We start from the raw sequence: 14081 nt of genomic DNA, 5'->3' as shown, positions 1-14081 counted from the left end.
CAGTTTTGTTCTATTTGGTTACTGTGGGGGGGGGGCTGCTTGAACTTTTGACCTTTAATTTTTTGTTCATATATTCAAAACAAAAGCAGCGCAAACAAAAATTTGAGCAGCACATACCAGCACAAACGTAGCAGAATTGATTGGCACCAGCTTTGTTTGGTTTGGGCAATGTGTGGGGGGGGGCTGGTTGACCTCTGATGACCTCTGGAAGCTTTCATTAAAATCTTAAAAACGATAGCGGCACAAACGAAAATTTCTGCTGCACAAACCAGCACAAACGTAGCACAAACGTTTGACACCAATTTTGTTTTATTTGCACAAGGTGGGGGGGGGGGGGTAACTTCACTCAGGTAAGTTTGTAGGATTTTGCAGATACTACAGAGAAGTCCCAGTGTAGCAGGAGAGAGGAGAAGTGTTTGGGAGCTGCAGACAGGACAGAGAAGTGTCCCCATGTAGCAGGATAGAAGAGAAGTGTATGCGAGCTGCAGACAGGACAGAGAAGTGTCCTGTGTAGCAGGATAGAAGAGAAGTGAGTAGGAGCTGCAGACAGGACAGAGAAGTGTCCCCATGTAGCAGGATAGAAGAGAAGTGAGTGGGAGCTGCAGACAATACAGAGAAGTGTCCCCATGTAGCAGGATAGAAGAGAAGTGTATGCGAGCTGCAGACAAGACAGAGAAGTGTCCTGTGTAGCAGGATAGAAAAGAAGTGTGGGGGAGAGTAACACCAAAACTGTGCTTAAATTGCACCATATTTAAGGCGCAACAAATGCACACAAATACACAAGCGCAGAACAGTGATACATCTCACCCACAGAAAAAAAAAATGGCTTCTAGATAGGTAGGTAGATTTGAAACAGATAGAGAATAAGTCAGTTTGGGGGGAGGATGTTTCATAGCTGGTATACCTGTAAACTTCCAAAATCCTACAGCCTGTGTATGTTTTATGGTCATAACTGCTGACAGATTCCCTTCTAGAGACCCATAGCTAAGCCTTTTTATGCCCATTCAGGCCGTCACTTTACTCACAGTCCAGACTCTTGTGTGGATTGCGACTCTTTCTATCAGTGTTTACTCCCTTTATACTTTATCCCTGATATATAGGACTTGACATAATATTCCATGGATCCGAGTATATAAATAACCGGAGCATAGCCAGATCTGTGTCAGCGCTCCACTTAATATGGAAATGTCGAGTGTCCTTTGTCATCTCCTTCATGAGCCTGATAGTCTTTCTCCTGTACCCTTCATGGACACTGCATTTATCATAACTGGTACTTCTCATGAAGAAAATGAATTATATTACATAGTTATTGTATGACTGTATAGTATCCACTGCCCTTAACAGATCCCTTTGTCTGTTCATTTATTGGTCTAGATTCATCTATAAAAGAAGAGAATAAAAGGACATATAAAGTAGAAAAGTACAGAAAAAAAACAAAGCTATGAATAAATGCCTTTAAGCAGTGGGAGAAACAGTAGGAATTTATTAGAGGAAGAGCGCCACACATCTTCACAGGATGTGTCAGGTATTACAGTTAAGCTCCATTAAAGGACATCTACCGCCAGGATGAAGGATTGTAAACCAAGCACACTGACATACAGGTGTGTGCCCCCTCTGGTAGGATCTGCTCTACTTTCCTCTTCTTATGCCCTGTTTTTAAGAAAACAATGGCTTTCAAAATTATGCAAATGAGCCTTAAGGGCTCCAGGCTCCATTAACACCTTTAGAGCTCCTTAGGGCCATTTGCATAATTTTAAAAGCCTTTTTTTTTGTAAAAAGCAGGGAATAAGAAGCTGAAAGAAAAGCAGATCCTTATGTCAGTGTGCTTGGTTTACAATCCTTCATCCTGGTGGTAGATTTCCTTTAACTTTGCTGTAATTTATAATATGGTACCTCATTTTACACTTCTTATTTCTATAGTTTTATAAAATGTACATAGACACTAAAATTATATCGTAGGAGCCCCTATATGAGCAAAAACAGTGATCAATCTAAGTTCTCTGCTGCCTGAGGCGAGCTATAGAATGGTGCTCCCTCTGTCCCATCCAGTAGTAATATTTCAGGTTATTTTTTTAGTACATGGGTTCTCCAAGCAGTGTCTTATGCCCATGCTGACATCAGGTATGAAGAGATGTTATTTTTTAAGTGTTTGGTCCTGATTTGTAGCAGGTAACTGCGCCCCTGATGCTGCCCCACTCTTGCTCAAGGTGGTACTGCCTGAGGCAAGAGGCTCAACTTGCTTCATGGCTGGTGCACCCCTGAGCAAGAAGTCTACTGATTCCTACCTTTCCATTTCTCTAAACTGTATTGGAGTCCTGAAGATCTCTGGGGCCCCAAATCAATTGCTTTGGTTTGTACAGGTGGTCCCCTACTTAAGGACACCCGACTTACAGATGACCCGTAGTTAAAGACGGACCTCTCTGAGCACTGTGACCTCTGGTGAACCTCTCTGGATGCTTTAGTATGGTCCCAGACTGCAATGATCAGCTGTGAGGTGTCTGTAATGAAGCTTTATTGATGATCCTTGGTCCCATTACAGAAAAAAATTTGAAAATCCAATTGTCACTGGGGCAAATAATGTTTTTGTCTGCACTACAATTATAAAATATACAGTCTTGACTTGCATACACATTCAACTTAAGAACAAACCTATGGAACCTATTGTGTGCGTAACCCGGGGACTGCCTGTATATGGGTAAATTTTACCCTAGAAATATTTACTGTAAACCAGGACTAGATGCTTGTTGACCACATTGCTCTGGATCCTCAGTTGGTGGTCAGTTTCAATAGCCATTAAAGGGTTTTTGGAATTGTAAGATAAATTTTTACAAGCTTAAAAATCCCTATCCCCTAGCATATAAGTTTAGCACATTTCTGAAGTAGAAGCATCATTTCCCTGTTCTCATAGTCTCAGAACACATTTTCGCTTAAAATGTAGAGACTACAATTCCAATAAAGACTTTCACAGCAGGCTGTTTGAAATGGGCTCATTTAACTGTTTCTCAGTTTTTTCACTGCAGCCCAGTCATTTAAGAAACTCCAAACTCCAGTGTAGACAGAGTACAGAATAGCACTCTACAACCGTCCCTGTTCCCTCTGTTCCCGCAAGAGCTGTTCTTCTCACTCCTTCCACTCCTTCACGCTCATTTCTTTCATCCTGCCCTTTTACATGATGTTGTTCATCATGAGAGCTGGCAAAGGACAGATCTGTGATCCCTCATGCTCCATTCAATCCCTCGTCAGTGATGACTGGAGCCATGTGACATGTCATGTGTGAGTGTAAGGAGGGGCTAACTGATTCCTCTGCCCAACTCCACCCCCGTCAGCTTCTCAAGTCCCTGTTCTTTAAGGGCTCTGGCTATAGAGGTATTATCATCGGAAGTAGTATAATCAGAGCCAGGAGAGGTCACATGATCAGCCCGACACACAGGAATACAGTACACAAGTATAATCCTGTTCCCTTTGCCTTTTAGCATGCTATTACGCCCACACAGTTCCACAGTTCCCATCCATACAAAATCTAAAAAAATAATTAAAAAATAATAAATAAAGAATAAGGATGGACAATCAATAGCAGATAAAATGAATGCAAGTAAACAGTAAAATTACAACTGAAATAAAAAAAAAAAAACATGCACAACCTCCCCTGAAGAACAATCCCATCACCTATTTCCATAGAAACCAGCACCCCCTTTACACCCTGCCCTAGGGTGCAATTTAATATTCCCCAAAATCCTCTTCAGGTCCTTCATCAAGTACCGTCAGCTAGTTGTTTTATCAAAAGGATAGTAATTCATGTTTCTCAATGCCATCTGCATGTCAAGCTACTTAGAACCTAAGGGGAAGTTATGTAGCTGAATTACGAGCGTGCTGAGACTTCCTGCTGAGAGAGGGAGGATAGAGCTGCTCAGTCAACTATAGATACATTTGTGTTTCTGTATGAATTTATATGGTGAGTGGATATATTTTTGTAAGGTGCATTCAGCAGACGCTACTGTAAGTTCACCTTAACAAAAGGAGCATTACTAACCTTACTGTCACCCACTGCTATTTGACACCACTGTAAGCTGTTTGTGCATTTTATGGGGTTGGATAAGCATTTAGAGTATTATCACTCAGTGCCATAATACTGGATTATTTCTCATTGCCTCCTGCATTCCTCCTGTGATGGCATTTTTATTAGTTTAATCCCTTTGAACCTAGACTTGGGGAAAATCACATTAATTTGATGATTTATCCTGGGTTTTCAGCCAATATAATACATTTCACTATTTGTATACTGCTGTGGTTTCCTGATATATTAAATGCACCATCACAAATCTGTTTGGCTGAGAGCTGAGACATGCCGGCGGACCACACAAAAATATGATGTCTCGTTGTAATAAATTGCCCACTGTACCCGGAGCTTGATAGATCTAAAAGCTGCATTTTTATGGTCAATCTATATTTCTTGCCTTGGCCGGAGATGCTCTTCTTTTATTTCTGGTTTATGCTTTGGATATTTGATATCAATTAAAAGATGCATGTTTTTTTGTATTGTTTGTTTTTGTGTGTGTTGGAGTTTTAATTTATCTTTTTAATTTTACAGTTTATAGCTCCTAAAAGTATTGCTTTTACATAAAAACATGCTTTTAGCGGCGTTGCTCATAGGCAAATGCTATCTTTAGATATATAGAGGTGCAATAAAATCCTTAAATCATTGGTAAAGTGTATTAACCATGGCATAGTGGGTAGTGCATACGTGGATAGTGTTTTTCCACTTTTTTTGAGAACAAAAAAGACTATGGAACTATTATGACAGTATCAGCATTCAAACGACCTTGAAAATCAACGTAAAAATTGTACCACATTTCATGATGTGCCTCATGGGGGGTCATTTACTAAGGGTGCGAATCACGTTTTTACAGCGGGTTACCCGAATTTTTCCATTTTGCACCGATTTCCCCTGAATTGGCACGCGATCGGATTGTGGCGCATTGGCGCCGGCATGCACGCGACGGAAATTGGGGGCGTGGCCGATCGAAAACCCAACGGATTCAGAGAAACCGTCGCATTTAGAAAAAAGGGTCCCTGGACACGGGCTTACCTGCACCCAGCAACGGATCGTGAACTCCGGCGGACCTCGGCGGACTTCAGCGCAGCAGCGACACCTGGTGGACGTTGGAGGAACTGCCTTAGTGAATCGCTTGTAGACCCGAATCCACCGCAGAGAACGCGCAGCTGGATCGTGAATGGACCAGGTAAGTAAATCTTCCCCACTGTGTCCACTGCATGGGACCATATCCTATACCCATGTGATGGAGGGGTGTCCACAAATCAAGCAAACCCATAAATGTTGTAGTTAAAATACAAACTAATAATACAAAAATACAAAATAATCACTAATATCAAATAAATATCAAATAAAACTCTCCATCTCTCTATATACTGGACCATCAATAGTATATAGACATTTAAAGATAAATTAGCGCCACCTTATTCATCCTTAGATATTACATTTAGATGTGGGTCACCAGTGCTGGCCATTCCAATATAAGAGTTCAAGCCAAACCTTGAGCTTGTAGCCAAGAACCCTTTGAAAGAGCATTATGTAACTCAGTGGGGGAGATCTATCAAAAAGTTGTTGGGTGTTTGAGACTTTTTGGTCTCATTTGGGGCTTTATGGCCTCATCTAAGATGGATAAAGTCTCAACGGAGAGTAAAAAGTTCTAAATGAAACCAAAAAGTCTCATAAAGAAGTAGAAGAAACCAGACAAGGTGGTGATAGATCTCCCCCAATGTCTTAACCTTCATATTACCAGGACTATCCCTTTATTGGAATATACATAATGGATTACCCAACTCTCTGCGTTCACAGGCCCAACCCAATGGAAAACAGAATGTTAGATTTGATTGATCCAGTGTTATCTTTCTTATTTAATTCTTTTAAAACATTGATATACTATAACAAACGTCAGCAGAATGACCTACGCATTTTGTCCGCCTTCTTTAATTATAGTTCCTGTGTATATAAGACATTAAGATATTTGAGATCTTTATGCACATCAAACTTGGCTTGGCCGATCACGCATGTGTCCTTAAAAGGTAGAGAATGGCCTTCCAAAGAATTCATACACAGAGTCGAGTGTTCTTTGTCAGGGAATAGTCATATCCCTTCATGCAATTTCTTAGGGTACCCCTATGTACTTTAAATTAGATGGTTGCCAAGTCCTGCCCAAGTCATGTTGGTGTGTTTGGTCCTCAAGTATTGGGAATTCTTTCACCTATTTCAATTACGAATGGATGTGAAACTGATACCCTCACCAACCGGTCATAGATACCAGTGCGATTCTTCCAGATTATTGCAGTGTAGCTTAAATCAGTCACTTGAATTTGGGAATTGAGGTTCGGCGTAAACACTGGAGAAATAGATTAACTCTCTTCTTTACGTCTTTTCTAATGGTGGCTGTTCGATGGAGTGTCAGATGGGGACAAGATTATAGACTTTCCACCTAATTCTCTCTTTTCCTTTCTCATCTATAGCTGGAGGTCAACCTTGTCCATAACTTGTTTTTTTACGCTATATGGAAAGTTGAAGACCCTCTTAAATGAATACATCAAAGTAATCATTTTTAATATTTTTTTCTTCCAGTTGGACAGTGCCACCTCCCTAATCCAGGCTGCCAAAAATCTGATGAACGCTGTTGTGCTCACCGTGAAGGCCTCATACGTAGCCTCAACCAAGTACCAGAAGGTCTATGGCGCAGCGGCGGTAAACTTCCCCCATGTATCTTGGAAGATGAAGGCTCCAGAGAAGAAGCCACTAGTAAAAAGAGAAAAACCAGAAGAATACCAGACCCGAGTAAGGAGAGGATCCCAAAAGAAGCACATCTCTCCAGTTCAGGCTCTAAGTGAATTTAAAGCAATGGATTCCTTCTAGAACTCTAGGCTTTACTAACAGGATATTTTTTTTTTTAAAGAAGTCATTTTGTATGCTTACCTGCCGACTTGTATGCGTCCGGCATGAACAAAACCTTAGCAGTGTCCGTTTGCATGCTACCCCAGATTTTATTGGAGTTGAGGTTCATACTAAAGCAAGTCCATTGAACGCTGGTAAAATTATAACATGTATTTTTGCCCTTCTTCAGCCCCTTTAGGCATTAGATCCCAACGAGCACTCAACCAAACGAGGACTAAAAATAAAGGCAGGAAAGGGAGCGTGAAATGCATGCAGGAACCATTAGGTTGGCAGGTAGAAACTGAAAGATTTATGGTAGATCATTCAGCTTGTAATCTTATTGTTTAGTGCAATCTATGCCTAGCCTATCCGCCTAACCGTGTGGCCCAGATGATAAGCGTACATCCTCGTGATAGTATGTGGCTTCTTTAAGTATCAATTACTAACCTCTACCTAAGGCTTATCACTTATTATTGTGTATTCTGTTCTCTATGTTACAAAGTGTTATTTCATATGTCCCTTATTAGTCCCCAGAATTGATAATCTAACAACTAGCTGAGTCTATGTGTTGGTGTGTGTGAAGCACATTGAGATGACATGGCCGATCTTATTTGGTTTTTTTTTTTGACATTTGGACATGGAAGTGGATTCACACCCTATCACATCGGTGGCATCCATGTAATTAGAGGTCAATGTTACTAGTCTAAAGGCAATTGGGATATCACTGCATAAAAAATGGCTGCCGCCGGTGTGTTGACGGTGTAGATCACTTTAACATAACATAACAATGTGACAGCTTAAAAGCAAAATGTAGATGATCAGTAGCTTGGACTAGAGGTACCGACCATGGCTTTGTATCCAGTAACTCAATAAAGTCATTATTCCCTCAAATTGTATGTTTATTTGTCTGTTTTAATAATTATTTCACTTGAAATTGGGTTTGAATTACATTGCAAAGTGTTCACTTTTCCGTTTCTTATAATACTTTTGAGAAGATAATTGGATTTTCAATTGAAATGTCAAATCTGGGTTCATATTATATTCTAAGATTAAGTTGTGCCATTACTTTGTTATTCCTTATTTTAAAATATATTATTATTATTATTATTATTATTATTATTATTATTACTACTACTGTACTACTAATAATAATAATACTTATAATAATAATAAAATAATAATGATAAAAATAATAATTAATATGGACTTAACCAGTTATGGGTGTGTTTTTGCACAGTTTGATAGTTAAAATTAATTAATTAAATAATTAAAATGAGTAAAAACAAAATAATAATAATAATTATTATTATTTTTAATATATATATATATATATATATATATATAAATATATAATTTTTTAATTTAATACTAACATTATCATAATGGTAATAATCTTGTTGTAGTTAGAGAATATTCATATGAAGGAAAAAAATCAATAATTCAACATAGTAAGATACAGTGCACTTATTGAAGTACATTTGTTGTTAAGGGATTACATAAAGGGGATAAATAAAAGTTGGTTAGTCTAGAAAAGTAAACGTGAGAATAAGTTAGGAAACGTAATGAGCCACCTAAAGAGAGGAGTTTTAAAGAAAGTTTGAAATCTGAGCGTCTTATTTAGTGCATTCTAGAAAAATTGTGCAGCGCTAGATAAGTCCTGGAGATGGGAGTAGGAGGTTTATATTACACAGCATATTAGTCATAGGCCCCTTACACAACCATTTATGGTGGCCATATGCAAGCTGTAGGAACTGAAGCTAGTACACGGCCGACATAGGAGTGCATTGTGCACGGCACGGTATGATGAGAATACGCGTTGGTCACCATACCATGCAATCAACAGAAAAAAAAAAGAGCTTTACCCTTTGCCATGCAAACGGCTTGGCAACATAACTCCAGCTAGACGTATGTCTGGGTCTTGGCCCAGATGTTGCACACATTCGTGAGCAAGAAGCCTTAGATTGTTGATGGCACATACAAAAAGTTTAGATGAAAGAGGAGATGTTGGAAAGTGTTGCACTGTGGAGAACTTTTGGATGGACAACCAGTGCAGATGCGCAGGGACAAACCCATAACTTATAAAATCTTGTAATAATCTCATAAAGTTCAGGAGGTAATAACAGAGGACTGGCACAATATGATGGAAACAAATATATTAATGGGAGATGCATCTCCACCTTTAGGCCTGATCCGGTGAAGCCTGGTTTAGCAATAAGAAATTGAAGATCCACCACCATATGCTCCATTGTCCATTGATAAACCTTTAACAAAATATTTATTCAAGCTGCACAGTCCCACACATCTGCCGAAGCGGCAAGCAATGCCGGAACGTACTTTTCATGTAATTATTCTAATTGCCCCAGCTGTCATTGCAGATATCCAACATATTCACAAGGTCATAGCATTATTAAGCGCGCATTCAATTTATCCAGACAATGACTGTATGTACTGCCCAAGTGTCACCTTTAAGTAAAGGTGGAGCTGAAAATGGGAAAAACTATAACGCATAAGAAGAACATACAATCATGTCTGAATGCTGAAACCTGTATAGAAAGGTTTCCAAGACATCTCAGGAAACACCTGCATCATCCACACAATGTGATTACTTCTCACAGCATGCTAGGAGGAGCAGAGCAGACGCTACATAATGTTCTATTTGTCAGCAGCACGTTACAGAGCAGGAGGAGCTCAGTAGGTAGTAGATAGTGTCCTATCTGCATGCAGCATGTTATAGAGCAGGAGGGGCTGAGCAGAATTTACTTAGTGCCCTATCTTCAAGCAGCATGTTCACCATGCCAACTTGTTTTACAAAATTGCTAAAGCTTATAATTATATTTTCGAAAGGTTCCACCGCTCACCAATCAGAAGGAAGTGCTTTACCCATTTTGCCGTGTGAAAGGAGGTATTGTTCTGCATTAAAATTGTTGACCGATTGAGTGAAGAAGGCATGTGTTGAAGAAGGTTCTGATACACACTCACATTCAGTCTGCCATGCTGCAGAAAACATTCCTCAAACCATGACACTTCCTTCATCACCTTTCACTGACTTTTTTATACACTTTTGGGTTTAGTCTTTTCCCAGTTTGTCGACGAACATAATGTTTCCTATCAGATAATAAACCAAACTTGCTTTCATCACTAAAATGAACTGTGGACCACTTCTCTTCTGTCCACACAACATGATACTCAGCATAGATGTGTCTAACTTTTTGATTCTTTCTTCTAATGAGAGATTGGTCAATACAGAGTGGGCTTTCAGTCCAAATGCTCTCAAACTTTGAGACACTGTATAATGAGACAGATCCTTACAATATTCAATGCTGAACTGGCGAGCAATTCCAGCTGCAGGGTAGAAACAATTACCCATGGAGATTCTCTGCATTATCCTTTCCTCTTTACCATTTGTCTTTCGAGGGTGGCCAGCCTTCAAACTTGAATGAGTTTGTGATATTGTAAAGATGCAATATTGTAGAAATCACAGACTTGGAACAATCAAGTTTTCTTGATATGGCCCTTTGGCCTTCATCTGGACAACCTGCTGGTGGGGAGTTTCAGTTACTTTGAATCTTATGTTGAATCTTGTCCTTCAGAACTATAAATCATTATCTGATCAGCTCCTTCTGCTCTGTATTATTCCTCACACAGATGTTTATTGTGGCAGGTGGTCTTTTAGTTCTAGAGTAATAAGTAAGTACCGGTTATTCAATATTTGTAACTATGTATTGGCCAGAGTGTGTTTCTTCTATAGATGACGTGAAAGTGAAGTTGGACTTTATTTTCTGTGGAGGAGCAAACAGTGGATTGAGTCAAGGTTGTATTGAGAAGACGACATCTTGTACAGAAAGAGTATACATTCTGGTTAAGCCTTATTTTATGGGCTCTGTAACCTGGCTGCAAAATTTCAACAGCCTGTGTCTCAGTCTCCTCATTCTTTCTCTTCTCTCCTCCACACCATCCACCTCCCTCTACTGACAGGAAGAAGAGAAGGGTGGAGGGAGCAGAATGACTGTGGAGAAGATTGAGACAGGCACACAGGCTCGGGCAATTGCCCCACCTTGGGACTCACCACATGCTGCTGTGAGGGAGCCAGGCAATGTGAAATAAAGTTTTATAAAGTAGTGTCAGTATTCAAAATACTGACAATTTTTCAAATCAGTATATCATAGGCGATTTAAACCTGTCACCAGATAAAACTTGCATCACCGGTGACATGTTCGCTTTGAAGGGACAGTTCAGCAAGACGCAAAAACTTTTATTTTCCCTGCAGCCCTGTAAGTATTATTCATGTCTTCTGCCATCAGACACCATTGGGATTTTTCTGTCTCTTTGATTTGCTACGTCAGCTGAAGAAGCTTTGTATTTAATTTATGAACCCCCCCCCCCCCTGTAACACTAGCGGTCCCTAGCCCTTCCCCCCCTCCCCCCCCCCCACAGTGCAAAGATAGGTGACAGGACCTCTAGCACTAGGGGAAGAGTGCATAAACACAAGGTTCCTTGAAGTGTTAAGGTTCTTTTTGGTGCTAAGGTGATGTAGTCCCAGGGTAATTTGCATAACTTTTATAACTCTTTATTTCCACAATTGCAGCATATAGAGTTATAATAAAAGAATTTCTGAGGAACATTGTTCCTCAGGAACTTCTTATTTGGACACATCTACTATCAGCAAAGTGATGGCAGACGTCCTTTAAGGGTTTTATGCTCATACAAATTACTGAAATACATACGACATCAGTATTACACCTGGACCCTAGTCTTTGACTGTCGATTGGCAGATAGTTGAACCTACGCCTTGATGAAAGCCAAGAGCATTTGGACTTCTGGTTAGGGAGGTTTTTAGTTCCTTAACCTTCCTAAGGCCTTTGGGTCAGGAGGTTAAAGAAGGTTTACCGGGATTCCATCTTTTGCGGTGGGCCCCATCCTTGTGCAGTATATATATATATATATAGGAAGGGTCTGGGTGTACAAGAACTAAATGGAGGCGGAAGGCTTTGGGGGTTGAACAACTTGAATCTGGAGCTTAACTTTTATCTCCCGCCTTCCCTGTGATCTTTAAACACCACGGATCTCCTCAGAAATGAAGACATCAGTTGTAGAATTGATCATTGGACTAAGATTCCAGCTCAATCAATCCACCAAAAGGAGAATTAAAGGGATCAATGACTTTGAGAGGCGGCTGTGGATATTAATGATGCAAAGTGAACCTAAGAACTTCCATCCTTTTATCTAATTGAAGACAACGACCTTGAAGACGATCATAGCTGTGATTATAAAATTGGTTGAGAGTGGAAGTGCGGCGGACATTACTCGGACGGACTTATTAAGAGTACACATTATGTTACATCATTTAGTCCCAGCCCTGACCATGAACCGACAGATTCAAAGATCTAATATATTCATTTCAAGTTTTCTTGGCATTGAAGTAAACTCATTACATCTACATAAAGATTACACTCCGGGATTAGCCCGGGTTACATCATCCTGTCCACAAGTCATAGATATTGGACATGATTTATTCTGGAAATATTTTTGAATTTCTGAAATTTTGAAAATTGTTATAACCCATCATATCCACAGAGGATTATGAGATAAAAAAATAAATAAAAATTTTACAAAAGTGTCTTAAATTGCTTGTTTTGGGTTAATGTTGTTTTTTTTGGTGAAAATACAGGAAAAACTATATTGCCTTGATGAATGAGGTACCAGAATGATGTACAATTTACCACTGCTTGATTTAAAGGGAACCTGTCATCAGAAATTGACCTAATAAACCAATACCAGTATGTTGTAAAGCAGCTGGTAGCATCTTCCAGAAGGTCAACTTTGAATTTAGATGTAAATTGGTTTGTATAAAGTCAGGGAGGCGGAGAGTTTATTACTGAAGTCAAGCTTCTCTGCCTCTGAACACCTCCTCTCTTGTAATTGACATCATGACATCAATCTATGAAGTGATAGTTGAATTGGTTGTATAAAGTCATGGAGGCGGAGATTTTAACACTAAAGTCAAGCTCTCTCTTCCTCAGCAATTCGCCTTCACTGTAATTGACTGTAATGTTCTGCATCCAGAGACATCACTAACCAGATCTCTGGAAGTCCAATTTATGACCTCAGTCAGAGGAGGAGGGGTTCAGAGGTCCCCACCTTGACTTCAGTGTTAAACTCTCCGCCTCCTGGACTTTATAAACAATATAATCTTTATATCTAGAGCTATAACAAAAACATAGAATGTTCCCACAAAAAGAGAACTTAGATCTGCTTTAATTATGTTTCATCGCCTATTAAAAAAAGTTCCCATAATTTGAATATTTTTACCCGATAGAGCACTGCTTGCTATAAAAATGTATTTCTTTCCTCCTTCCTTGCCTGATCTCTGCATGCAGTAATGTTAGAACACCTTAGACCCCGAAGTAAGACCTTATTAACACAATTGTAATTGAGGCTGTGTGTCCACAATAAAAGTCTTTGGCACCTGCCCATGGTGCAGTAAACACACTGGGCACATTTACTTACAAGGTCGCGTGAGTTCACTAAAACTGCATTGTCCGTGTATAATCCTGTCGCTTCCCCGCACTGGGCTGACAGAGTTCACCATCTTTTTTGTGGTGCACCTTTAACATATGGTGTGCGACACAATTTGAAAGTCAAAAACGGCGCTCGGACAGAATCAGCCGGACCATCCAACGGCATGCCGCCTTAATTTGTCGCATGGAAGCTGCAGCAAAAAACAATTGTGTGTGCCACAATCCCAGTGCAGACACTTCTTAAATACCTCTGAAAGCCATTTTTGCCATGAACATACACAATCCGACCAAAGTGCAGTGTGCAACCCTTAGTAAATGTGCCCCACTGTCTCACCACACCATGATCGAGCTGGGCAACCACCCCACATAATGTAGGACATTTTGTATATATAAGCAGATACACACACGGTTGTGTGAATGAGGCATGGCCGGCTCATAACCGGTCAAGTGCCTCGGCCCAGAGCTCCGGGGGGGCCCACAGGAATTTCGGTATATAATATTACCATGTGGGGCTGTAAGTAATGAAAATATGAGGGCGCTGTATATAATATAACATATGATGGTGTTGTATATAACAGACGCATGTGGGGGCTATATATATATAATACAACCATGTGAGGGCTGTA

General features: G+C 39.9%; 1 protein-coding gene across 2 annotated transcripts in view; it reads left to right on the top strand.

Moving 5' to 3' along the window:
* The window catches only part of CTNNA2 (catenin alpha 2), a 1396423-nt gene extending 1388595 nt beyond the window's left edge, over positions 1–7828 (top strand). For both annotated transcript variants that reach the window (XM_072126314.1, XM_072126313.1), the window contains one exon: positions 6632–7828. In XM_072126314.1, the coding sequence (XP_071982415.1) occupies positions 6632–6919 (288 nt within the window). In that variant the 3' untranslated portion in view covers positions 6920–7828. The remainder of the gene's footprint in view (positions 1–6631) is intronic.
* Positions 7829–14081: the final 6253 nt, after the last annotated feature.

This window comes from Engystomops pustulosus, chromosome 1, assembly GCF_040894005.1.
Source record: "Engystomops pustulosus chromosome 1, aEngPut4.maternal, whole genome shotgun sequence".
In the NCBI taxonomy this organism is placed as follows: domain Eukaryota; kingdom Metazoa; phylum Chordata; class Amphibia; order Anura; family Leptodactylidae; genus Engystomops; species Engystomops pustulosus.
Note: the sequence above shows the minus strand (reverse complement) of the source record. Positions and strands in the feature narration are given on the sequence as shown.